The 27,833-nt window shown below is 38.3% G+C and overlaps 1 protein-coding gene across 1 annotated transcript; it reads right to left on the bottom strand.

Annotated features, from left to right (window-relative positions):
- Positions 1 to 100: 100 nt before the first annotated feature.
- On the bottom strand, positions 101 to 27,809 carry plaa (phospholipase A2 activating protein). Its single transcript, XM_003216598.4, has 14 exons — positions 27,575 to 27,809; positions 22,953 to 23,146; positions 22,125 to 22,225; positions 21,357 to 21,477; positions 15,705 to 15,872; positions 13,886 to 14,021; positions 12,616 to 12,785; positions 8,760 to 8,917; positions 8,446 to 8,665; positions 6,807 to 6,875; positions 6,219 to 6,281; positions 4,992 to 5,093; positions 1,535 to 1,699; positions 101 to 801 (listed from the first exon to the last, which is right to left on the bottom strand). Exons 1-14 carry the CDS (start codon positions 27,721 to 27,723, stop codon positions 236 to 238), a joined length of 2,382 nt encoding a protein of 793 aa, XP_003216646.1. The 5' UTR covers positions 27,724 to 27,809; the 3' UTR covers positions 101 to 235.
- Between the last annotated feature and the right edge of the window lie 24 nt (positions 27,810 to 27,833).

Here is a 27,833-nt window from a genome sequence, read left to right as displayed (position 1 = left end):
GTTCATTTCCTCTTTGACTTTTTATTCCCAGCATTCCAAAAGACCAACTACACAGCAGCCTCTCTTGTACATCAGCTTTGAAGGATAATGCTTTTTCAAATCAGTGCAAAAACATTTTATTCAGATTGTTTTGTTTAATATCCAGATAGTCAAGTCACAGTATTTATTCAATTGATGTAAAATGTGAAAAAATGTGCCAGCATTGTGCTACACAACTAACTGCTTTTAAAAAAAGTCAGAGCAAGTTAAGAACAAGCCTACAGCATTCATTTACTTTAGCCGGTTCTGAGACAGACGAATACTTTTTAATTTGAGTGTCAACCCCTAGAGACTTGGCTAACTGTACGGCATTTGAATCCCCGCTGATGACTGTCCCAAGTGCCACAAGCAGTCTAAAAACAGCTTCGAGGTCCTGCACAACTTCCATGACTGTGCTGATTACTGACAAGCACTGAGCTTTCCCTTCAATGTTATTAACTTTATGTAAACCAACCGCATAGTTCAAAGCCAAGGTGGCCAGTGCGATGTGAATGTTCTTATTGCTGCTCAGTTTCATTTCTATTGCTTGCGACATGATCGAGTCCCCCTGTGACATCATGAGCTTTTGGCCAACTGGATGGATGAAACAATTGCAGAGAATTCGAAGAGCCAGCATCTGATTGGCTTGTTTTTCTCCGGGACTCAAGAATTTGATCAAGTGGCTGCAGAACTGAATGCCATCCTTTTCTCCACATAAATTTTCATTCACAAAGGGATGCCTGATGGATAACCGGAGGATATCTAGTGCTGGAAAAACAATATCTAAAAACAAGCAAAAACATACACTGTCACACTTTGCAAACGTGACTATTATCTTAAGCAGGAATGTCAATTCCTGTTATAAACATTCACCAAGCCTGAATGACAGCAACTTGTTGTTGTTGTTATTATTATTATTTCCCACATTTGTACCCCACCCTTCTCACCCTGAAGGGGACTCAGGGCGGCTTTACAACAGGCAATAATGTGATGCCAAGACATATAAAACCAAAAATAAACAGATATAATTTAAATCCATACAATTAAAACATCAATGATTGAAACACCAGTTAAAATCACACATATTCAAATCATAGGTCAAGGCCTGTGCATTTGTCGATTACATTAATTCATTATCATTATTGCACTGCTACTAATTACTGGTTAAATGCTTGGTCCCACAACCAATCACTCAACCAATAATTTGTAGCAGTGCAATAATGATAACGAATTAACGTGATCGACAAATGCACAGGCCTTGACCTATCATTTGAATCCCACAACCATTATCTCAGGAACATATGCATTTCTTATTAATATTAACTCAGACAAAGACCCAAATAAGTACATGCCACCCAGGCCAAAATGAAATGGTTCATAAAGGTGCAAGGTGCATAGGACATTTGAAGAAGGAATTAGTTTGCAAATTGTTTCCAACTGATAAAAAGTTTGATCAAGCTGCCCTCCGCCCATATCATTCAACACTTGCTATATGTCCCCAGCAGTTATTTCATACCATGCGGCCAGTTAACTGCTTTCCATAGAGTCTGTAATTGGTGTGCTGTGGGTGCTTCCATGGAGGCACTGCAAGTTGACGACAACATCATTTCCAAAGCACCCAAATCATCTTCTGTTAACTGTTGTTCTTCAGGTGCACTTCCATTAAGTTCTTTCAATTTGCCTGTATAAAAATAAAACATATTTTGAAATTATTCAGTACAATAGAATTATAGAATCATAGAGTTGGAAAAGACCACATGGGCCATCTACTCCAACCCTCTGCCATACAGGAAAAGCACAATCAAAGCACCCCCAAACAGATAGCCATACAGCCTCTATTCAAAAGCCTCCAAGGAAGGAGCTTCCCCCACACTCCAAGGCAGAGAGTTCCACTGTTGAACAGCTCCTATGGTAAGACGTTCTTCCTAATGTTTTGCTTGAATCCCCTTTCCTGCAATTTGAACCATTTGCTTCAAGTCCTAATCTCCAGGGGAGCAGAAAAGAAGTCTGCTCCTTCTTCTTTATAACATCCTTTCATCCCTCTAGAATCTATACATTTCCTTTTTGTGGAAATACTAGATGAACTTCTGCTAATGTTTGATTTATTTAAATTGAATTTTCTTCATACAACGTGAGCATATTTCTTCCACCACATATACCTGAATTACAGCAGTGAAGAACACTCAAGATGATAACGAAGTTGTACTGAACGTAGGGGGAAGACTTAAGTGTAATAGCATTTTAGTGCTATAGGTTTGTGTAAAGGTTTATGGTATTGTGCTGTTTCACGACTTTGTTTTCAGAATAAGTGTTCCTCCTTTCCTCATACAAGTAAACATGTTTGGTGAATTGTAAAACAGTTATTCAGCTGTAAAATTACAAGAGACAAAGCTTATTTCATCTACCCTGAAATCTGAAACTGTTATGATAAAAGTCACAAAAGTATGGATCAGAAACCATTAAAAACACTGGAAAATTATCTGCACTAAACAGTTAAGAATGAGATGGAAACTGAAAATAGGAGATTTTAAAAGCAATTCAGGAATATTTTTATAATACTTCTGAAAACCAATCTACGGCTCAGGAAGCATGTGCATTTTATGAAGAAGTTCCTAGCCCATCCACTATCAACATGTGTCAGAAATCCACCTTAGGCCTGGAAAGCCACTGCTGGTCAGAGTGAACAATACCCAACTAGACAAAGAGTCTGATGTGGTATAAAGTAGCTTCCTATGCTCCTAATTCTTAAGAATGTTTGCATAGGGTTTCTTTAAAACATTGTACAGACTGGAGTAACCCTTACGTAAAATGCTTAAGACCAGAAGTGTCTTGGATTTCAGCTTTTTTGTTTTTTGGAATAATAGCAAATATGTAATGAGAGATCTTGAAGATGGGACACACATCTAAATATAAATTTCATTTATGTTTCACTTTATACACAGAGCCTGAAGGTAATTTCATACACAATATTTTAAATAATTTTGTGCATAAAACAAAGTTTGTGTACACTGATCCATTACAAAGCAAAGGTGTCCTATCTCAGCCACTCATGTGGACAATTCGATTTTGGAACATTTCAGATTTCCATATAAGGTGTACTTAACTTGTATCTATGTTGCTTGGGAGTCCATTGTTTATTTTCTGGACTTTCTCAGAGCTTTTGATTTGGACATCATCTTTCCAAAAACAGTGAAAAGCTGAGATCACCATTTATTGTTGTTATTTTAGTCTTGGACTATGTAACTGAATCCTAAAATCCTATGCTTTTCAATGGTCTGCTCTTTTGGGCCCTGTCAGTTATAACCAGAATCCATACGTTCGAGGTCTTCTCTGCTCTTTCAACCTATTTTGTCATGTTTGTTTATGACCTTCCACAAACACATTGCTTTTTCTCTCAATTCATATGTACTGCTTTATGGTCTTGCATATTTTGATTATTGTCTCATCACACAGTGTTTTAAAGAGTAGATATGGAGTTGGCATCCCATTTCAAAACCTGCAGTTGCCTCTTACAGAATTCTGGGATAGATAGATAGATAGATAGATAGATAGATAGATAGATAGATAGATAGATATATATATATATATATATATATATATATATATATATATATATATATATTGGGGGGGGGGCTTTAAAATCCTCAGAGGTCTTAGACCTCACAAAACTACAAACTCCAGAATTCTGCAGGAAGCAGCCACAGGATTTAAAGTGGGATGCTCACTCTATCCCTACTCTTTAAGGTGTAGTGTGATGAGGTGGAGCTATGTATTTGTTAGTTTGCTTTGTATTACTTTTTGCATCTTATCTAGATTGTTTATCTTACAATTGCTTTGTATGGTTTTATACTGTATTATTCCTCCTTCCTGCTGAGTGTGCACGTGTATACAAATTTTAGATGGTATGACTCACTATATTTAGTTGTTTTGTACAGTACCATGTACTAGGTATATTGTGCTATATAAACAGACACTGCTGCTGCTAACACAATAATGAAAACTCCTCAATTTCAATGATTTTGATAGTGCTCTGATCCTTAACTTGCCAAATAAGTAGAGAGTGCCTGTAATTTAAAAAAATAAACTACATTTAAAAACCTACTTTCCTTCCAATGTTAGAATTAAATAGATTGGGACATATATTTCAGGGACATATATGGCCCACAGCACTAATGATGCTGTGGAGAGGTTTATAGGAATCTTTCACCACCACTATGCTCCCAAAGTTATATGCCATGTGGAAGAAATACAACTGAAACTGGGTCAGTTGGGTCCACAGCAAAAAAAGAGTAGCTCTGGGATGCAAGTTGAACTCCTCCCTGAACAAAATTCTGAACTAGGCTCTCAAATTGCAATGGTATGCTCCATAATCTGTGATGGCAAAGACATTAAAACCTCATAATACAAAAACCTTAGCTTGAAACTAACCTTCCTTTTTAATGCTTTAAGTACAAAAACCCTGTATTGCACACAATAATCCACTTGCCACGAGACAGATCCATGATTAGGTTGCTGCTCATTGTTTGCACCCCTTCTCATCTATTCCAGCTGCATAGAAAGGGGAAAGTAGGCAGCACTTTTAATGCTCCTCCTCATAGCAAAACTGCTACAGAGGGAGGACAGCATGTACATTTTATTCAGCATGACTCTAGCCCTTAAAGTAGTACCAAAACATTCCCCCCCCCCCCCCCGAAAAAAACCCCACATCTCTGTTAGGTAAGCAATACTAAAAGAGACTTACCTGCAGCATTTTATACTTCAACAGCTGGCTGATTTTAATATATTAAACATAAATCCTTTGTGTAATCAAACCTCCCATGCTCTCTGATTTGTAATCAAGTTGAAGGTGACCGCAGTGTGTGCATGTGTGAAAGTCAAAAGGCATTACATTACTACATTTAACAGGGCTGATGTACTTGAAGGATAATTGCATCTTGAAAGTGCCATTCAGTAAGCTTTTTGAATACACTCACCCAGAATTACTGTAGGGTTGGCCTGATCAAATGTAACTGCTTCTTTCTTTGGAAAATACATATTTTCAGCTTTAGTCAGAGCTGATTTGTAAACACCAGTCCCTAAAAGAGAGGAGGGGGGGGAAGAGATCAAGGTTTTCCTGACTTAGAGAAACTGTTTTTCATAATGTACAGTAGAGTCTCACTTATCCAACACTTGCTTATCCAACATTCTGGATTATCCAACACATTCTTGTAGTCAATGTTTTCAATACATCGTGATATTTTGGCGCTAAAGTCATAAATACAGTAATTACTACATAGCATTACTGCGTATTGAACTACTTTTTCTGTCAAATTTGTTGTATAACATAATGTTTTGGTGCTTAATTGGTAAAATCATAACCTAATTTGATGTTTAATAGGCTTTTCCTTAATCCCTCCTTATTATCCAACATAGTCGCTTATCCAACATTCTGCCGGCCCGTTTATTTTGGATAAGTGAGACTCTACTGTATCTGAAAAAGAAATATTGCTTGATTGTGATGTATTATGAAACAATTTAGAAGGACAGGAGGCCAAGACCAGGTTATATACAGTTCATGACTTTTCAAAAGTAATTTTGAATTTAAGTTCAGTAGGAATTCTTGAACAAGTAATTGTTTCAATCTAACTGGAGTTATGTGACACATAATTCTGCATCCTTAACAGTAAGAGTGATTTCAAAGCCTAAAAAGGAACTCCTCCACATACTCAAAGTTCAGTCAGATTTCTTAAAAAGTTAACTGGTATAGCCAACAAAACTTAATTAAAAGGAAAGCTGACTGAATTACATTTCCTTCTATTTCTGTTCAGTTTGAAAAGGCCAAGGGACCTAAAATATTTTAATTCTGACACAAATCTCTTGGTTACTGAAGGAAAGAGCTTGGTTTAGGTTCTTTTGCTTCTCACTCTTGCCTTACAAAAATAAAATATTACAGTCAGCCTTCAGTATCCATGGATTCCACTATCCACAGCTTGATTAAAAAAAAATCAAGGCAAACCTTGATTTTGCCATTTTATATAAGGGACATCATTTTATTATGCCACTGTATCTAATGGGACTTCAGCATCCATGGGTTTTGGTTTCCATGGGAGGTCCTGGAACTAAACCGTAGAATACAACTGCCCACTGTATAAATTCCTATGCATGGCAGTCAAAACCTCTAGCACAGTATGCCTCTGAATTATGAAATTACATTCACCTACCTGCAAATGGACTGAGTGGAGCAGCAGGGTCAGATGCTGAACCTGGAACATAGCGACCAGCGCCTAAAAGGACATGGATAACAACAGATTAAATTATAAGTTCATGTCAACACTCAAGTATAGAATGTATTTTAAAAGCAATGCTAATAAGCCAAAACACTAGAACACACCCCAAAGCAAATCCACATTTCATTGTGTACACTTCCCATTTTAAAGTATTCATCAACATTTGGTTTATATACACAAATGTACACAATTTCTCAAGTAGCCATCTTTCTCCAAACATGATGTAAACAGTACTGCACCTTTATAGTTTTTAGAAAATTTCCAAGAAAATTAGTGTCTGAACCAATAATCCCAAGTATGCTTCCCCCATCTGATTAGCCATTCTACAGCTCTACAAAATGCAAAGATCAATTCATTAGTAAAAATTACTTAATTAATCCATTGGTGAAAAAAAGCAGCTAAACCCTTCTCTTTTCCTCACTGGCTGTCTCCCTGACATCAAGAATATTGCAGTCAATCCAAGGCCTGTTTTTTTTCTTTTTCATACACAGAAATGTCTGCTAGCTTTTAGACAAATCATACCTGTAAATGGATCTGCTGCAAGTCCTTCACTGGCTGCTGAAGAAGAACCTGGAACATAGCGACCTCCCCCTATGAAGAGACAAACCCGAGAAAAAAGAAACGTTTGTCATTTGATATATTCAAACACAATCTTATAATAAATTCAAACCACGATTTTACATACATTATCAAAACCACATAGTTATAAAGGACCACAAAGACCATCTAGTCAATATCTTGCCATGCAGGAATGCACAAGCACTCCTGAAAAGTTACCATCTAAATTCTGGTTACTATTTTTATTATGCACATTAGAGGCAAGTCCAACTTCTAGAAAGATTTTCTTTAGGGGTGATTTCTTTTGTTCTAAATTACCACCAATGGGTTTCCACAGCTGAACAAGGATTATTATTCTGTTTTTTGTTTTTTTGCTTTTTTGAAGTGGTCTAATTCTCATTTCACAACACCGCCCTTGAAGTGCACAAAGTTCCTTTCAATGTGCTTCACCACTCTCAAGCAAAAACATGCTTCATAAAACTGTGGGCACTATCTATCCATGGGCTCAGGATCCGTGGATTTAACCAACAGCGAATCAAAATAATTTTAAAATTCAGTTATTCAAAAAATGTTTTTAAATACAATTTTTAAAAACACAAAAAGAAATCCAGGACATGCAATTTTTCCCCTGCCCCACAGCCACATAGTAGTATGGCAGCAGCTATTCTGTGGTGCTCCCCTACTGCTCTCTTGCTCTCTTCTCCATGTGCACACCAAAAGCAGATTCCATGGGGCAAAGAGCAAGTAAAGAAGAGAAGGAGATGAGAGGGGATGGGAGTCTAGGGCTTGCACATTGTATATAGCAGCAACAGCCTTGAGTGTGCGCATCAGATAGTAGTAGTAGTAGTAGTAATAATAATAATAATAAATCTTTATTTGTATCCTGTAACCATCTCCCTGAGGGGACTCGGGGCAGCTCACATAAGCACTACAAGTGCCGGATATAAACAACAATACACAAGTATAAATATATGACATAAGTATAAAAACAACAATACATGTAAAATCCCATTAAAAATTGTAAAAATTATAAAATTTCCTAAAACACAGTAGAACCTGCAAATAAGCTGGCTATCTGCAATAACAATGTGTGGAGTGGCACTTTGAAAGCAAGAGAGATCAAGAGGGATGTAAGTGTCGGGTTGGGTGGGGAGAAGATGAGCTAGTGAATGTACGGCAACAACTGTTTTTGGGATGTGAATGGGGGGAGCAGAAAGGAAGAGAACAAAATGCAAGGGTTAGGCTGAGGTTCAATGTTTGTGCAGCAATGACTGTCTTCATTGTGGGCATGGGTGAAAGTGAGGGAGGAAGCAAGGGGGAAGTGAGGGTCAGTGTGGGGTGGAAGCAGAGGCTGGGTATGCTTGGGGTGGTAGGCTGAAAGAGATTGGGTGTTGCTTGAGCTTCATGTACTGTAAAGTCCTTTTATATAAAATACAAGCATCCACATTTTTTAACATTTTCAGCAGATCCTGGATTCAATCCCCCACAGATACAGAAGCCCAAACAATCCAGCATCCTTTACTGAACATTTGGGAATGAATATACATCTTATCGCTCCTATATTTTGGAAGCAAATTAAGAAAAAGCTAAGGTGTTACATTACCCGTAAAAGGATCAGAAAATTCAGAATTTGTGGGTCCCAACGTTTGCCCTTTGGTGTTATCTATTATAAATTTGGCCACTTGATCCAAGAACATGGGATTTAGGTCATTCTTCTGAAGGAAGTTATAGGCAGTCAGCCATGGATCATCACTGATGTTGTACGGGAGCTTGTAGGAAGGTCCACTTTCATTCACATCAATACTGAAAACATAATCATATTCCTGTATATGGAAAACACATAAAATGATTGTGATGTAAAACCAAAGCACATGGCAAGAATATGATGGGAAGTATTAAGAATAGAAGAAGACTTACTTTTCCTTCAAATAAAACTTTTCCTGATGTCTGCTGTGTGGCTCCAGACGATCCAACGACATCGCCGATTTTCAACCACCTGCCTTCACTAACGCTCCACTGGTAAGCTTCAACTTTGCCATCACTCTTAATAAGTCTTGTCTGTCCTTCTCTAGTACCTAAAAACATAGAGAAAATAAAATAAAACTGCGTGCTGAGAGAAGCTGACTTCAGTGGATTTTACTCGTCAAAAGTCATAATAGATTTTAACTGTGTAGAGAAGAAACAAATTTGTAAGATAAGAAACAGTATTTTAACAAAAATAATTTTACTGCAGAAGTAAGATCTCTATCACTGATCCAGACATGTAGATATATTGGACGGGTGAGAAGGAGGCTTATGGCTAAGCATGAGTGATTTTTTAAAATATTGGTATTATTGCTGATTTTCTGGCTAGCCCATTATGCCACAGTAATACTCTACATAACTGTTTGAGTTTCATCTATGTTTTGTTTAGGCTTTCATTACAACTTTTAACACTGCCTGTTTTGTGGCATTTTACGAGGTGGTTGATGTACATGCTTTGTGCCATTTTGAGCCGAAGCAGAATTGGTGTGATCCTATTAAGTTCTCACCGCTTAGAGATTGTTCCTCCATGAATTTATAATATCCTTTCTAAAAGTCATCTAAACTGCCATTTGCTTACAGATATGCATCACTGCAAGGCTTTTCAAACACAGCCCCTTCGGAATAAAAAACAATTTTCTCTGGGTCTGGCTTTAGCATCTTCCAAACACTAGCTAAATAGTGACTCCTAGTGCTGAAACCATCAAGCAGCAACAGCAGCAGCAGTTTAAAAAAATAAAGGCAGTACGTGGGCTGCAAGCATCAACCAGCATGTGTATGATTGAATACAAGAACTAAAGGCAAACTTTGCTAGAAGTCAGCTCCATCTAATATGAATTCAAAGAGCCAGGACCATGTTGTAGTTAAATGTGTTGAAATGGGACTTGGAAGATCCAGATTTTCAAGTCCATATTGAGCCATGAAACTCACTGCTGTATTTTCAAATGTGCTTTGAGGACTGTGAGGAGTCTACTCAGGGAAAATAACCTTATCTTAAAACTGGGGACCCACAGGTTGAGAACCACTAATTTAGAGAAATATGTAGGGTTACTGAACTTTCTGGGAGTTGAAATCTGAGACTATAAAGTTCAATGCATAAATCCATGCTGTTTAAAATAGGTTTTAAGAGGGAGTAATTTTGTTACTCAGTCAGATTCCCTTTTTTGCTCTGTTTTACTTAGCAAGATGATTTAATACATAGGAGGTCATGGTAAAATCAAACACAATAGTAAATAAAGTTTATGAATACATCAACATGTCTTGAATATATAGTTAGCTAACAAGACTATGTGGATGCATTAAACTGGTTTGGAAAGATACTGATGTGGATAAACATCATGGGAAAAATTATTAATACTGTATTAGGTTCTCAGGAACAGTGACAAAATACCATGTAGAAGTCTAACGGTCTAACAGTTAATGTAGAAGAAATAACCAAAGGCTAGAGCAGTGGTTCTCAACCTGTGGGTCCCCAGATGTTTTGGCCTTCCACTCCCAGAAATCCTAACAACTGGTAAACTGGCTGGGATTTCTGGGAGTTGTAGGCCAAAACACCTGGGGACCCACAGGTTGAGAATCACTGGGCTAGAGAGTTAGAAGTAATTTCGCCTTTTCACCGTTTCCATTGTTTCATTTTAAGGTATGTATGTCTTAGTTTAGTTTCATAGGTTGGTTTTGTTTGTGTTGGTGCTTTGTCTTGTATAATTATACCCTGAATATGGTTTTATATATTGAAAATATTTGTTGTTGTTGATGATAGTAATAACAGAAACTCATTTGTTGAACCAGTTAAGTCAGTCTCTCTCAGCCTAGCCAACCTCACACAATTGACATTACAGTAAAGTGTGGAGCATATAGCCACCTTGAGCTCACTTGGAGAAAGATGGGACATAAATATAAAGCAGTGCCTGAGTTACAAACACCCAACCTACAAATGACTCATAGTTAAGAATGGGGGTGAGATAACAGGAAGTAAGAGGAATCTACCCCTTTGAAGGGAAATTCACTCCTGAAAGTGTTATCATGGGGAAAAAGTGTCTCAAATGAAACTTTATCACCAAATCGTTGTTTCCACAACAAACCACATTTTTCAAAATCCAATTATCACAGGGACAGAAAGTGAGGTGAAATCTTCTGAACAGGGGCACAGACAAAAAACAAATACCACAGGAGTGTTAACCCTTCACTATGCGACCCAACGCGCCAAATGTGTGTGTGTGGATGGGGCCGGAATACCTGTTCTGATTTACAAACACATACAACTTAAGAACAAACCTATAGAATCTAACTTGTTCGTAACTTCGGGGCTGCCTGTAATTCATAAATAATAAGAATTAGCAAGGACAAGAATCTAGCAAATCAGAAAGACTGAACAAGACCAATGTTCTAATAGTAACTTAAAACAGCAATCTTGTTGCTTTCATTTCTCTGTAATCATATTAAAGACTGCACACCAAGCTTCCTCTTTTGAGAATAGTTCCTGCACTTCTGGGCAATCTGGCATGATAAAAAGACTACATAACTCAGTATGTCTCTTTAAGAGTAGTACATACACATGGATCATGAGTGAGCGAAGTATGAAGTGCTGGTGACATGCAGACCTGGACCAGCTTTTCTGGTCCTGAAACCTCCACCTGTATCCAAAGCCCCCAAATTTTTAAAAAACACTTATGCATTTTTTGCCTTAAGACCATGCAGAAAGCCTCCAAAGATGTGAACACTGGTGCAAAAACCCCTAAGCTACTCCCAAAAGCATATTAGAACCTGTATGACACTATGCAACAGAAATTGATGTGACACTTCATGGTGTCATTTTTGAGAAAGATTACCAAGAAAAACAGGTATTTGGGGTCTATGAGGGGTACAGCCCATGAGAGGGAAAGTCTGGGAGAAATTGGCCTCACAGCCCAACACAATTGCTCACCCTTGGCTTAGGTGGAAAAACTATATACTAAAATGGTTTTGGGCAGAGAACCACCCCAACTCTTTTATGTTTTAGGTAAATCTCTCAAATTATGGCCACCTTTTGCCAGCAGAAACAGCTGGGTTCAGAACTCATATGAATCAAAGAACAGTGAAGAAATGAGAAAAACTCAGCCAAGCAGATAAGGCAATAGCAAACTAAAACATGAGAACATGTTTGGGGAACAAAATTGGGTTTTTTTATATGAACCACAGATTAAAGATCATTCTGTGGAGAAGAGTAAGAACAAATTCCATCTCAGGGGTTCCAGCCGCACGTAGCCACTGCCGTTCTCCCATCCAGGCATTCAAAAAGGCCAGAAGTGGCACCATGTCCAAGAAAGCATAAGGGCGCAGTGTTTTGTGTATTTTTTTTTCTGGGAGGGATTAAGCTCTTGCTTTTCACTACTCTCCTCAGAGAAGTAGATGGCTCCTTATTTAAGGTACAGCTGGCACACTGACCCAGTCAAACCAGTTTTTTTGTTTGATTTTTTGACTAAAATTTTTAGACTTATACATGAGTATATAAGGTAGATCACTTTGAAAGGAGATTTTTTTTAAAAAAAAGCACAAGGACTATTCAGACCAACCCCCTCCTAGGCACTCACTTGGTTCCTTAATATTTTTAAAGGGCTAAATGTAGAGTGGTTGACCCGCTTAGAAAGCAAACAACTATACACAGAAGTATTCGGTTTTTTAGAAATGAAACAATGTGAAAGTCCTACATTAACTTTAACTAGAAAACTATTGTGAGGAAGTGGGGAAATGCCATTAAAAGTAAGAATCAAACCTGGTTCATCCAAATGCTCTCTACCAGGAAGCTCTTCAGCATCGATATCCCCTAAATCACCAGTTTTGGGATCAATTGTTGCTTGAGAAAGCTCATTTTCAAAAGCTTGAATTTCTTCCAGGCTTGCTGTGCGCTCCAAAGATTCTGTAAACACTCTGATAATGCCATCACTATTGGAGAGTGGGAAAGGAACTCATTATGCAAGGAAATAGCTGTGTGCATGCATTATTTTGCTTCTTGGTGCTGTCCATATCATCTGGCACTTATTCAGAAATCAGATATAATGATATCTTCCTTGCTCATCTGTGTTAATTTACCCTATTTGGCAGCATTTAACAACTCTTCCTTCAAAACATGAAAAACATACAATTCCCTTTCTAGATCAAGACAAAGTAATTCTAATTTCCTGATGCTATCTCTCTGCTGATATAACCATGCACTATTTCCTTCCAGTATCAAGTGGTCAGAAAGGTACCTCTGAAAACAGATACCTTCTATGTTTGGGGCTATGATGACTAATTGTCAATGTTAAGATGTTTTCCTCCATAGGTTCACAATCAAATTTCCACTGGTCTGTTCTTCTTCCTATCTCAAAATGGAATGAGAGTAAGGCCATGATCTAGAGCTGCTTGCTAAAAGTCAGTTGCTGCATGTGTTGGAAACATCAGAGAACCCAGAACATTAAGTGATGTGATTTCCCCAAAGTAAGCCACTAATGGACTATGCTCTTTGCCTAACCCAAAATCACAGAATAAAGCAATTTAATATAATTTTCATGTTTTTACCATTTCTCTATTGATATAAATATACCTTTACAGTAAGCTGTTGGCTAATATCCATGTATTCAATGGCTTCATTGAATATCATGCTAAAGTTTTGAGTTTGTACACTCATTACCTTCCCCTCTACTCCCAGTTACAAAGTGTTCAAAGGATTTTTTTGTTTTAGGCTGCCAACTTGTCCTGACATCTGAATCCAGATAGACTGTGGTGAATCTTAACTACGGTTTGCCGAAACAAAAGCCAATTTCAAACTACAGTTTAGAAAACTGGTTTGCTTCTACTAAACATAATTAATATTTCTATGGTTTAGGTTTACAATGTCACACTAAATTGCAGTTTTTATTTTCCCCTTTAGATAAAATCAGGAAAAGGTGCAAGCCCCAAATGAAACAACACATTTGAACAAAGCCAGTGAGTTGTTAAGACACCACACCACAAAATAAGCATGTTTTCTACATTTAAACAGCAGCATGCTGAAGTTTGTATACCTTGCTCCAACAACAATGTCACCGTTGTCTAAAACACAACAGCACCAAACAGACTGAGCAGGAAGCCTGATTGTCTGTGTGCATTCTCCTTGTCTCCAGATTCTGAGTGATCTGTCCTCACCAGTGGTAACAAAATCTAAAATGAGATAACAATTTATTCCTTGATAGAAAAATAATCTAGTTTAAAATGAATTTGTTTCATGTACATTCAATATTCATGAGTATACAAATAATGGGGAAATCCAATGCCTTCTCTATGACCCCTAACATCAATGTGATGGGATTTAAATTAGTTGTGACAAACACTAATACTAGGTGGGTTTAACACTGGATTCAGCGCATTAATACACATCACATCTATATCACAATCTATCTCTAGATTCACATTTTGGTTCATAGTTTCAAAACCATGCCCTGATCAGTCAGAAGCACTTCCAAAGAGAGGGTGTGTATCTCAGAGAAAGAAGAGGAAGTGTGCCTGAAAGTGAGAGGGGGAGATAGAGAAACATATCCAATTCTTTTCCAGCTGCAATAGCTACACCACACTGTCCATCAAGAGCAAGATGTTTCTTGGAGACAGTATTTATTGTGGATAAAAATTATTCCTTAACATCTATGATTAATACATCCCCATATACTTGGATCCAGGTCATTAGTTTGAGCTAGATTATAAGTGTCTCTAAGACAAGAACTATTTTCTCATGACAGCACTGCCTACCAGCTTCAATAAAACAGAAGTGCCATTAACATTGCAATTAGGTTGCAACGCAAGTAAAGAAATGTTACTTAAATATTTATAGAGCATTGAAGAGGCTGTTCGTCACTGCAATTAGGGCTCTTGGAGGGCTTATTTGTTCCCCCGAGTAACTAAGTTCTTCAAGTCAGTTTTGCCTTCATTCCCAGCTTACATTTCCAATATGTGATGCTTCTGGGCTTATTCTAATGTATACTCTAATCCACAGTGGCTGTGGAAGCCTACTCAGAACTCCATCTATACTCAAAAATGCAAAATCTCATACCCACTACAACACATAGCAGAGTAGCATGTGCACCACAATGCCTCTGAAAATATAGTAATGTTAAAGGGAAGTGCACAAAAGAAGGAAGCTGAAGACTACTACCCTGGTCCCTGGCTCATTCTGGGGCTTGGAGGACTGCAATGACACATTTTAGGCTCTTCCAGACTGCTGTCTACCCTACTGTAACTGCTATTTGGAGTGATTCTGTGCCACTCCTGGTCACTTCTGGAGGTTCAGGTTAGGTAGCTGTTTCAAGGGGGTTTTTTTTGTTTTGTTTTTTATTGTATCAGAAGTGACTTGAGAACATACTGCAAGTCGCTTCTGGTGAGAATTGGCAGAGACATTGCCTAGGGGACACCCAGATGTGTTACCATCCTGCTGGGAGGTTTCTCTTATGTTCCTGCAAGCTAGAGCTGACAGACGGCAGTTCACCCTGTATAGTGGATTCAAACCGACAACCTTCAGGTCAGCAACCCAACCTTCAGGTCAGCAGTCCAGCCAGCACAAGGGTTTAACCCATTCTGCCACTACAGCTCTCAATGTGTTCTCCAACAACATTTGGCTTTATGTCTTTCAAACATATTGAGTTCTTTGGGGAATTGACGGGGTCCTCAAAGGCCACGCTGCCCCCTAAAGGGTCACGTGGACCATTGGATTGCACAATTCTCAGTCTGAATTAGCCTTGTGGCATCAAGAGAACTCAAATGTGCTGAAGTTCTACATCTAGTGTATGCCGAAGGCATAATTCTGTTGTTTGTTTGTTTTTTTAAAGAAAAAGTCAGGCCAGGCAACAGTCTTACCTTTACTGTGTGGAAAGACGGAAATGCAATAAATATAATTGGTATGCCCATAGTAAACTTGAAGACACTCGCCAGATATTTGCCATCTCCGAATGCTGGCGTCATTTGCACAAGACAGAAACTCCAATTCACTTAAAATAGCCAAGCCTCTTACACAATCTTCATGCCCTTTATGAAAAGAGAAGTTGGTTAAGAGAAAATGCCTGCTAGTTATGAATAACTATAAAAATACTGAAAGTGAAGGACTACTATTCAATAGCCATGACACATTTTTAAAAAAATATTCCTATAGTTTGCACTGAAAAGTAAGCCTCCCTGAAGCCACTTTCAATTGCTGACAGCAAGGCTTGTGACCAAGAAAGAGTATGGGCTTGTTACCAACAGGGTCTTACTTTTCCTAGTCAGCAAGGTACTGTCAATATCTATGAAGCAGAGACTTACAAAGTATCATACATATATTTCTGATTTCAAGCTCATGACGAAAGTATTACTTGTGTTTCTTCTTGGAGACTAAAGCTGGTTGATAAGACGTCTCAGTTTTTGTCCAAAACAAAAATGCTAAAACAGGCTAAACTGCAAACATGTATAATATACATTCCTGTTATGATTTTAGCAAATCTATTCGTATCATACAACAATTGTAAGAAAAACTGCTGTGAATGAAATAATTGAAAATTGCAAGAAGGATAACATCACCACACAAAATGAGCAATAAGAAAAATGTAAAAAAAAACTGAACGTACAATCAAATTTATTATGCATATGCAAATACAACAACGTAAAGTATGAATGAAATATTGGTAGGAAACAACGAAAACATGGAAAACATGACAGACATTCTAGATAATACTGCATTTTGCCTTCCGCATCAAATCACAAACTTTCAAAATATACGAAGACAGTTGAAAATATAAATAGGAATACTATGACTATCTATATATATAAAAGAGTGATGGCATCACGGCAATTCACAAAACAACAAAAGTACAGGCCCCCCAACCTCAAAATTTGACAACACAACCCATCATCCACGCCTCAAGGTTGATACAACAAAAAGAAAAGAAAAATAAAGTCCTAATTAGAGGGAGAGCAATATTTTTTTTTATCCAATTGCTGCCAGTTTAGAGGGCTAATCTCTGCCCACTTGGTTGCCTAGCAACCAAGGGACAGCCAGGTTTCAGTTAGGGGACAGGCAGATATAGGCCTCACTTAGACTTCTCCACAGATTATCTAATTTGCACTGGATTATATGGCAGTGTAGACTCAAGGCCCTTCAACACAGCTATCTAACCCATTTATAATCTTATATTATCTGCTTTGCACTGGATTATCTTGACTCCACACTGCCATATAATCCACTTCAGTGTGCTTTTTATACAGCTGTGAAGAAGGAGCCTCATATAATCCAGTTCTGAGCAGATAATATAAGATTGGAAATATACAGTAGAGTCTCACTTATCCAACGTAAACAGGCCAGCAGGATAAGTGAATATGTTGGATAATAAGAAGGGATTCAGAAAAAGTCAATTAAACATCAAATTAGGTAATCGTTATACAAAACATCATATACAACAAATTTGACAGAAAAAGTAGTTCCATGCGCAGTAATGCTATGTAGTATTTACAGTAGAGTCTCACTTATCCAACACTCGCTTATCCAACGTTCTGGATTATCCAACGCATTTTTGTAGTCAATGCTTTCAATATATCGTGATATTTTGGTGCTAAATTCATAAATACAGTAATTACTATATAGCATTACTGTGTACTGAACTACTTTTTCTGACAAATTTGTTGTCTAACATGATGTTTTGGTGCTTAATTTGTAAAATCATAACAATTTGATGTTTAATAGGGTTATCCTTAATTCCTCATTATCCAACATATTCGCTTATCCAACGTTCTGCCAGCCCGTTTATGTTTGATAAGTGAGACTACTGTACTGTATTTACAAATTTACCACTAAAATATCACAATGAATTTAAAACACTGACTACAAAAACATTGATTATGAAAAGGCAGACTGCATTGGATAATCCAGAACATTGTATACGCGAATGTTGGATAAATGAGATTCTTCTTTAATATGAAATAATTACTGGGATAGAATAATGCAGAACAATATAATCTCTAAAACCAGGACAGTAAATAAACAGGGGAATTTCACACAGGAAACAATCAGGGCCAGCTAACACCTCCCAACAAAGTATTCCCATCATCAAAGTCTGGCAAATCCTGTTTTCTCAGGGCCACAGACAGTAGAAGCACATAAAATATCGCAAACAACACCACTCTGAAAACAAGGGAATTCCAGACAGGAAACAATCAGGGCCAGCTAACACCTCCCAACAAAAAATTCACTCAGGGAGGAAACAGCCAGGCTTTAAAGCTGCAAGGCCATTACATTCTAATCATTTTTCCTAATTGCAGCATTCTTACTTGCCTCCAACAAACAAACAAAAAACCAATCAGAAATATTGTATATTCACAACCTTTAGGAAATAATATGCCCTGATGGCGCAGCGTGTTAAAGCGCTGAGCTGCTGAACTTCTGGACCGAAAGGCCACAGGTTTGAATTGGGGGAGCGGAGAGAGCCCCCACTGTTAGCCCCAGCTTCTGCCAACCCAGAAGTTCGAAAACATGCAAATGTGAGTGCATCAATAGGTACTGCTCCGGCGGGAAGGTAACGCCGCTCCATGTAGTCATCCCACATGACCTTGGAGGAGTCTACAGACAACGCCGGCTCTTCGGCTTAGAAATGGAGATGAGCACCAACCTCCAGAGTCAGACACGACTGGACTTAATGTCTGGGGAAAACCTTTACCCTTGACCTTAACTACCACCAATTCCTCAATACTTTATTTCCCATACCACCAGACTTCGCCACAGCAACGCGTGGCCGGGCACAGCTAGTGAACTATAACATTATGGGAGATAGTTACCAGCCAATTATAAGAGAACAAAAGGCCAGCTGTCTCAGAGACATTAAATATTCCATGGAGACATTAAATATGCTTCTTCCCAAGAGAAGACAATTGGGAACATCATATACTTACTTCAGTGTGTGAGGCTAAAATAAAACTGCAACCCCCCCTTAATATATTAATATGAATTTGAGCTTCTTCATAAATGTAGCTAATATGGCAATACTTGCACAAAATTACAAAAGAGGAGGTAACCATAAATAAAAAGCCCCCAGTTGTGCAATGGGTTAAACTCTTGTGCCGGCAGGACTGCTGACTGGCAGGTCAGTTGTTCGAATCCGGGGATAGTGGGTGAGCTCCCTCTGTCAGCCCCAGCTCCCCCATGCAGGGACATGAGAGAACCTCCCACAAGGATGGTAAAAACATCAAACATCCGAGTGTCCCCTGGGTAACATCCTTGCAGACAGGCAATTCTCACACCAGAAGTGACTTGCAGTTTCTCAAGTTGCTCCTGACACACACACACACAAAAACGCCATAGATAAACCTGAGATTTAACATAAAACCAAATATCTGCAGGAAAAATAAAACTCTAGGAGGTCATGAACGATCCCAAAATCAGCTCCAGAATCCTATGTCACAAAATACGAAGTGACAGAAGAAAGTCACCTAGGACAATTAAGTCTGCAACTGAATCACAGCCATTTGTTTACAGCCTGGTCATGTTTATGGTAGCTTACCGCCAGATGAGTGCCGTTTTAATTGAGTTTTAACTGTTGTTTCATATGTCTATTTGTTTAATTAATTGTATTTTATATTGTTTTTTTTAATTTTATGCTCTATTTTTAGGCACTTTTGTGCCGTGTGTAAGCTGCACTGAGTCCCTTCGGGGAGATGGTGGCAGGATACAAGAAAAAGGTTGTTGTTGTTGTTATTGTTGTTATTTAAATAAAACAGGCCACCGTGTTGATAGGCATCTTTCTATTTTATACACAAACTGCATTTTTAAATGTATCCAGTGTTGAAATAAGACCTGCCAATAAGCATGTATTGTGAAAACATTTCTCAGAAGTGAGAATTGGGGGAAAATGTATTAATTCCGTCAATCTAGAAACATCACAAAATGGAAAAAGCCAGATGGAACTTGGGGGGAAAGGTCAAACAATGTATTTTAGACTGGGAATGTTCAGCAGGCACAAAGCATTAGTGAACTTCACAGGTGGAAGATGCTTCAGGGTCCTAAGGGCAAATTATATTCCTACGTCCTTATTAGGACTGTCAGTAAAACTATAAGATAAATGATCTACCTTCCAATTATTTTTTAAAATTAGCACCGTCATTTCAAGCTTCTGAAAGAAATGCTAGATATGTAAATGATTGGGGAAAGGATATTCTTCAGTCTTCACAAGAAAAGGCGATCTTTACTTTCCTCATTCTTTTGGAGAGAAAAAAGGCTAACTTTAAGTGCTCATTTATTAGAAAGAATCAAATGGTAGTAGTTCTATCATACTAAGCATTTAGGATATTACTGGAAGTCTGGTGCATAGTATCGCCAAAATAAAATAAAAGCATTTTCTGTTTATCAGCAAAATCAATATGGGATGGGATCCTTTTAAAAAAAATAAATGGGCCTTCCCACTGAGTACAACTCAGCACAAATATTTGGCCACAGATGCATTTCTGTACTTTAATCCAAATATTATCTGGTTGTTTAAAAAAAATACACACACGTTGTAAATGGATAGCTCAAAGCCATCCATGGAAAGAACTATGGTTCTGGAACTTCCCACAATTTCAAACAAAAAAAATAATTTTTCCATACTTTTTCCTATTAATAGCATTTTCTAGTATGCAGGAAGGGAATGAGAGGCTCCAGAGAAGACAGAACATCAATGGCAGATTTAGTTGCATGCTTAGGAATGAGTAGATGTTTTCACAAATGATCAAAAATCAAACAATTTTTTTTTCCAAAAAAACATTTTATAGTGATTATATAACTGCTTTTAGTGGGCTGCTACAAGAGTTTTCCAATGTTTGTTTGTTGGCTGCAGTGTGTAAGTGTGTTCCAAACATGAAATGAGAAGTGAAGAAAATCTTGGAAATGTATGTTATCTTACAAATCCTATATTTTTAAATATATAAAAGAAAAGTTATGTGAGATATATTTTGTGTCCCCATACATTTCATTATTACAATTTTATCTGTGTGTCTGTATCTCTTATAAGGTGTTGGTTTAACCTCTGGTTAGCAAGTGAAACTGACTTACTCTATCATGAAATGGTGTACGTATAAAAAGTGTGTCTTCAACATAAAATGTCTGGGCTACTGTTACTGAACATTCAGGTATGGCTACAAATTCACAAAAGATACAACAATGCAGATGTTATTGCAAGAAACAATGTGCAGAAAAACATATTAACTTCTACTGAAACCAAAGCAGTTTGTTGAAAGCCAGCATATCTAGTAGTTTCAGTGTTTGACTATGACTCTGGAGACTAGGGTTGGCTTCCCCGCTTGGCCATGGAAACCCATTTGGTGACCTTGGCCACATTACACTTTCTCAAGCCTCAGAGGAAGGGAAAGGAAACCCTCCCTGTGAAGAAATCTTGACAAGAAAACCCAGTGATCAGGTCTCTGTAAGTCTGAAACATCTTGAAGGCACATAACAACAAAATTATCCAAATGCTTAAACAGTTAAAACATTCAACTGTTTAATCAAGTACCTACCAGTAAATGTTTTCTCACATCTCCCTGCCTTCCACAATTTAATGGTTTTGTCAGCTGAACCAGTTAACATTAACCCCTGTTCAGGTAAAATCTTCACAGCCCAGACAGCTGCCGTATGGCCCTATTTAAAATTTGAAAAAGAAAAACATTAACATTACAGATACAATCTATAGACATCCCCTACTTATTCAACAGGTTGGAGACCAGAGCACTGTCAAAAACTAGAAATTGTTGAATTGCGAAAACCTGAATCTTGTTTTTGTTTTTATTTGGTTGTAATTTAAATCAGCTGAATTTTGACTTTATTTTAATTTGGTCGCATTTTAAATTTGTAAAATTTTAGATTTTCCTTATTTTAATAAATGACAAAAGAGAGGACCACATGCAAAATACAATACAACCCCCATACTTGCTGTGGAAACAGGACACCGTGAATAATAACAAACCTTATAGAAATGAATGACTTCTGCTGGAAGTTACCATAAAATTACTCTGGAGGCCCAGACAATCCTAGCATAGTATATTCTCTAGGATTTTGCTATGTCCTCCAATGTGACTCTACAGTAACATATAGCAGAACTTCCCGTCGTTATGATGGCTATACTATGTATGGGTTCTGGGTATAATTCAAAACAGTCTAAAATGTACATAATTATAAAGTGGGTTGTTTAAAAGCAAGGGAACCTGTATCTTTAGCTGAAGTCCTAAGAATTAGCATATATAGTGTCATCAGCTTATGAAGCATGATCTGCAGAAACGCTTTCTTACCTGTAATGTCATCATGCATTTGTCATTCAACCAGACTTTGGCTGTTGTATCCCATGAGCCACTGAGAAGAGTACCAAATTTTCCAGATGAAAGGCTACAAACTAAAACAGATAATTAAATCAGCATTGTCAAGTTTAATTTTTAACCTTACTGAAGAAAGAAAAAATTCCTGACATTATGAAAGAGAAAAACAGCCTAGACTTAGATATAATAATAGTAACAATTTAATTTTTACCTGCCTCTCCTCATGACTCGAGGCAGGTTACAACATCACTAAAAACACATAATCATCTAAAACTTTATATAAAATACACATATCAAAACATATTTCTACAAAATACATATTAAAATACACTGAACTAAGATTAAACATAAGACATAAGTTTATTTTATTTTTATCCTATCTCTTCTATCTCTTGTTATCAATCGCTGAAGGGAAGTACTACATTATATGTGTTTATGTGGCAGCAAGAACCCTCTTCTGAGGCCCCATCTACACGGACCATTTAATGCAGTTCGAAGCTAGCTTCAAACTGCGGCCGTCAGTCTGCAAACTCCCACGAAAGGGTGCAAAAGAAAGCCGTTAATGTACATAAGTGCTCTGTGGTTTGTGCAATCATCCCAAGGTACTCAAGGTAGTTTCAAAAAGTTCTATGTAATCATCTGTACAGCAGCACCACTTTCTTCATTACTGGTTTGAAACTGCAGTAAATGGTCAGTGTAAATGGGCCCTGAGTTCTATGTTCAATGTGATGCTGTAAGAAGCGGGGGAGGGCCTTTTTGACTCCAATCAGCCCAATCTAGCGTGGCCTAAAATATTTTGCTTACCTGTGTTTTTATGACCTTTTAGAACATACAGTGGTGCAGAGTTGTCCAAAGTAAAGATACAAATGTTGTTGTCATTACCACCAGTAGCAACTAGTCCACGGGGATAAAGATCACTTGGAGGGATGACACAAACGGAAGAAACAAAGTTGGAGTGACCGCTCATGCAGCGCATTTCAGCAAAGCCTCTGTTGGGACTAAAGACAGAACAGATAGCAATGTTTTATTTTACATGCCTACAAAACAGGAATCATATCCAGAACTTACTTTACATCGATGTATCAGTGAATCATTTCTAAGAATAGGTTGGGTTATTCTTGAAAGAACAGCTCGAGTACACTTGTGTTGTCGAAGGCTTTCATGGCCAGAATCACTGGGTTGCTGTGAATTTTCTGGACTATATGGTCATGTTCCAGAAGAATTCATTCCGGACGTTTCGCCTGCATCTATGGCAGGCATCTTCAGAGGTTGTGAGGTCTGATTGGAAACTAGGCAAATGGGGTTTATATATCTGTGGAATGTTCAGGGTGGAAAAATAACTCTTGTCTGAGGCAGGTGTGAATGTTGCAATTGCTCGCCTTGGTTAGCATTAAATAGCCTCTCAGCTTCAAGGTCTGACTGCTTACTGCCTAGGGAGGTTAGCTGGCCCTGATTGATTCATGTCTGGAATTCCTCTGTTTTCTAAGTATTGTTCTTTATTTGCTGTTCTGATTTTAGGGTTTTTAAAATACTGGCAGCCAGATTTTCTTCATTTTCATGGTTTCCTCCTTTCTGTTGAAATTGTCCACATGCTTGTGGATTTCAATGGCTTCTCTGTGTAGTCTGATATAGTCGTTGTTAGAGTGGTTCAGCATTTCTGTGTTCTCAAATAATATGCAGTGTCCAGGTTGGTTCATCAAGTGCTCTGCTATGGCTGACTTCTCTGGTTGTATTAGTTTGCAGTGCCTTTCATGTTCCTTGATTCATGTTTGGGCGCTGCGTTTGGTGGTCCCTATGTAGAATCTGGCCATTTTATATAAGGGGCATCATTTTACTGTCATTGAATATATGGGACATGAGCATCCATGGATTTGGGTAGCCATAGGACATGATGGAATTGAACCAAAGACCACTGCACTACAAAATAAAGAGGGACAAAAAGTATCATGTTCTAAGATTTCCTAATTGGACATGAGATCATGCACATTCACACCTGTACTAAACTAATAATACAGTAATTTGCGTATAGCTGAAACAAAATGCATTTTCACATGAGATTTTATAACTCAAACCAACGAAGAGCCACTTGCTGAGCAGGAAACACTTCTAGGTATGTAGGCTACATAGTTTTTGTGATGTGGACTTATCCTTACGTAATTTTATTTCAAGTGAGCAATGAAAAACAACATGGGTGTGTGCTGAGAGGCAGGTCAGTACTTCTTTACTTTTGTAGGCACTGCAGGAGGCGAACTAGGAATACCTAAGGCTATTGACAGCACTTCTGCTGGGAAGCCATTATAAACCTTGCACAGTGGTTGCGGAACCTCAAAACATCATCCAAATGTTTTGGATTTCAATTCTCCACAATTTTTACCCTGAGGTCCCAAACTGAGGCCCTAAAGATTCTTCTACCCAAAAGAAAATGACATTTTTAAAAAAAAAAAAAAAAAACAAACATTTCATCTATTGAAAAAATGAGTAGGATAGTAGCTAGACTTACAACTCAGTAATATGAATAGTATGACCATTATTTTCAAGAGGCAGAGAGGTAGGTCAATTGTCTACCAGCAAGAGATGGATCATCATCTCAATATAAGATGTACCAGAAAACATGCCCCATATGCAATTTATTAAATTATTATCATTATTCGTTCTAGATTGATATATGATGAGTTATATCAAATTAACTAAAGAAAAAAGAATGGAAAGGATTGTGTCCTATTATGGTCAGTTGATGAAGATGATCTGAAGAAAGCCAATACCTTAACAATTTGCAAATGTCAGAGAATATATTATTTACTTACTAATGTCCAAAAGTCCTGCATCATCCAGGTTAAATGTGTTTAGAAAGAAATGACAGTAAAAATGAGTATTTAATTTATATGTAATAAATTGTCTATATGGCTTCACTTTTAGCAAACCCTGTTTTTTTTAAAAAATAGTCTGTTTTACACATTATGGAATACTCAACTCAGTATATTGTAGTGTTTAAGACAATTTAAATAATTTTCAAAGAGCAGGGGAGTAAATTGATTTCCTACCCCCAGTCCCACCTAGTGCTGCCAGATTTTCAAAACAGCAGTAAAGGACATGACATGCAGATTTGACAACTAGAAAATAACTGTTAGCAAGTTTGATTTTTACCTAAACATCAAATGAAAGTACTAATTAGTCATGTGTTTCTCTATAAAATTAACATATTGTCAACAAGTGCATCTATACTGTAGATTAATACAGTTTGCATTGTTACCACTATAACTAACATGGCTCAATGCTATGGAGCCCTGGAAGTTGTAGCTTAGTGAGGCACCAGCACTCTTTGATAAAGAAGGCAAAAGATCTTATGAAACTAAAATTTCATTGATTCCATATCACTGACAGTTAGTATCAAGCTGCATTAATGTTACTGTGTAAATGCACCCCATATTTATATATGGCATGATGTGCAGATTTTGTCATTATGAAGGGGGAGTTTGCACCTTGTTCTGTCTGCAGTTCCACATAGGGGATACCTGTATCTATGCTCCTTGGAGGCTGTTCAAGGATTCCCAAACTGAATTCTTCAAGGTATTTTGGACTTCAACTCCCATAAGCCCCAGTCAGTTTGGCCAACAGTCAAAATTCCAGGAACTGAAGTCCAAAACATCTGGAAGACCAAAACTGAAGTCTAAAACATCTGGGAAACACCGCTAGACTATCTCCCAGTTTTTAATCTAGATGACTTTATCTCTCTGAAAACTTTCAAAGCTTATGAGATCACTCTGTGCTGTTGTTTTTTGGGGAAGGAATTGTGAGGTTTAAATGCAATTTTAATAATATTTCTTATATTTAATCTGTATTTTAACTTCTGTATTCATTTTTTTCTTACTTTAATTTTTATTAGGTGTGAGTAATGACAACAACTTTGACATTTTCTTGAACATTTGTCATTGCCTTCTTCTGAGACTGAGACATTTCCTCAATTGATTTGGGATACTGGATAACAGCTGCTCAAATTGTATAAGTGATGCTCAATGTGAATAAATGTATTTCCTGAGCCTTTAAACAACCACTATGGGTGCACCTGCAGTATGACACCATTGTAACAGCCATGGCTCAATGCGATGGCATCCTGGGATCTGTAGTTCACTGAGGCACCAGCAATCTTTGACAGAGAGCTAAAGACCTTGGAAAGCTACAATTACTGTGATTCTCTTGCACAGTGGTTTTCAACTTGTGTGTCCCCAGGTGTTTTGGCCTACAACTCCCAGAAATCCCAGCCAGTTTACCAGCTGTTAGGATGTCTGGGAGTTCAAAGCTAAAACATCTGGAGACCTACAAGTTGAGAACTACTGCCCTAGCATATAGTAATGGCAGTTATATATGTCAAACTGCATTAATTCTTCTGTGAAGATGTAAGATGGGTCTCAGCATTGTGTGCCACACAGACTGCAGCCAACACACACACAGTCTTGAGCTACCATATATTGCAGTGGTTCTCAACCTGGAGGTCCCTTGATGTTTTTGGCTTCAACTACCAGAAATCCTAACAGCTGGGAAACTGGCTGGGATTTCTGAAACTTGTAGGCCAAAAACATCTGGGGACCTCAGGTTGAGAACCACTGATATATTGATTTAGAAGGCCTAGTAAAAGTACAAATCCCATGTTTCCATAGAATTAAACCACGGCAGGTCCAAGTGGTGTCACACTGCATTCATTCTACAATATAGATCAAGCATGGGCAAACTACGGTCTTCCCGGAGTTTTGGACATCAACTCCAAAAATTCCTAACAGCCTACTATTAGGAATTGTAGGAATGAAGTCTAAAACCCCTGGAGGGCCCAAGTTCGTCCATGCCTGGTCTAGGGCTATCATATATCATTTTAGAACAGTGGTTCTCAATCTGTGGGTCCCCATGTGTTTTGGCCTACAACTCCCAGAAATCCCAGCCAGTTTACCAACTGTTAGGATTTCTGGGAGTTGAAGGCCAAAACATCTGGGGACCCACAGGCTGATAACCAATTATTTATAAGACCTAGGCACCTTCCACAAACATTATCCGCTTTGAACTGGGATATATGGCAGTGTGGACTCAGATAACCCAGTTCAAAGTAGATATTGTGGGATTTTCTGCCTTGATATTCTGGGTTTTATGCTGTGTGGAAGGACCCCCAGTAAAATTACAACTCCCAAGAATCGTGAGTCCATGCCTGGTGTAGATGCACCTTTAGTTAGCTTTTTACTACTTGGTTCTACATCTGGCCTTCTCTGCCAAAAGGTGAGGGTGCCTGATCAAAATAAAACTTCTCATGATGCCACAGCATTGAATGGACCACACTGCACTCGTGTGATTGTAGGAAGGCCCCTCATCTCGATTCTCGGCTGTGAAAGGGTGGATCCAAGCAAATCCCCACCGGCCTGCCCTCCCCGCCTGGGGCCTCTGACCTGTCGGGCGCCCAGAGCCGCGCGGTCCGGTCCCGGGACACTGACACGAAGGCCCCGGCTGGGAAGAGGGCGCCGCTGAGGCCGCGCACGTCCAGCTCATGGCCCGCCAGTGAGCAGCGGAGCCGGAAAGCGCTCCCCGCACCGGCCATCGCCCCTCAGGCAGACTCTGACACAGCAGCAGCAGCAGAAACACTCGCCTTCCTCTCGCCCCCTCCGGACCGGAAGTAGCGTCAATCACCACAGCGCCGGAACAGCCTGG

The sequence above is a fragment of the Anolis carolinensis genome, chromosome 2, assembly GCF_035594765.1.
Source record: "Anolis carolinensis isolate JA03-04 chromosome 2, rAnoCar3.1.pri, whole genome shotgun sequence".
NCBI classification, from domain to species: domain Eukaryota; kingdom Metazoa; phylum Chordata; class Lepidosauria; order Squamata; family Dactyloidae; genus Anolis; species Anolis carolinensis.
The sequence above is the reverse complement of the archived record's forward strand: the minus strand, read 5'-3'. Positions and strand labels throughout refer to the sequence as shown.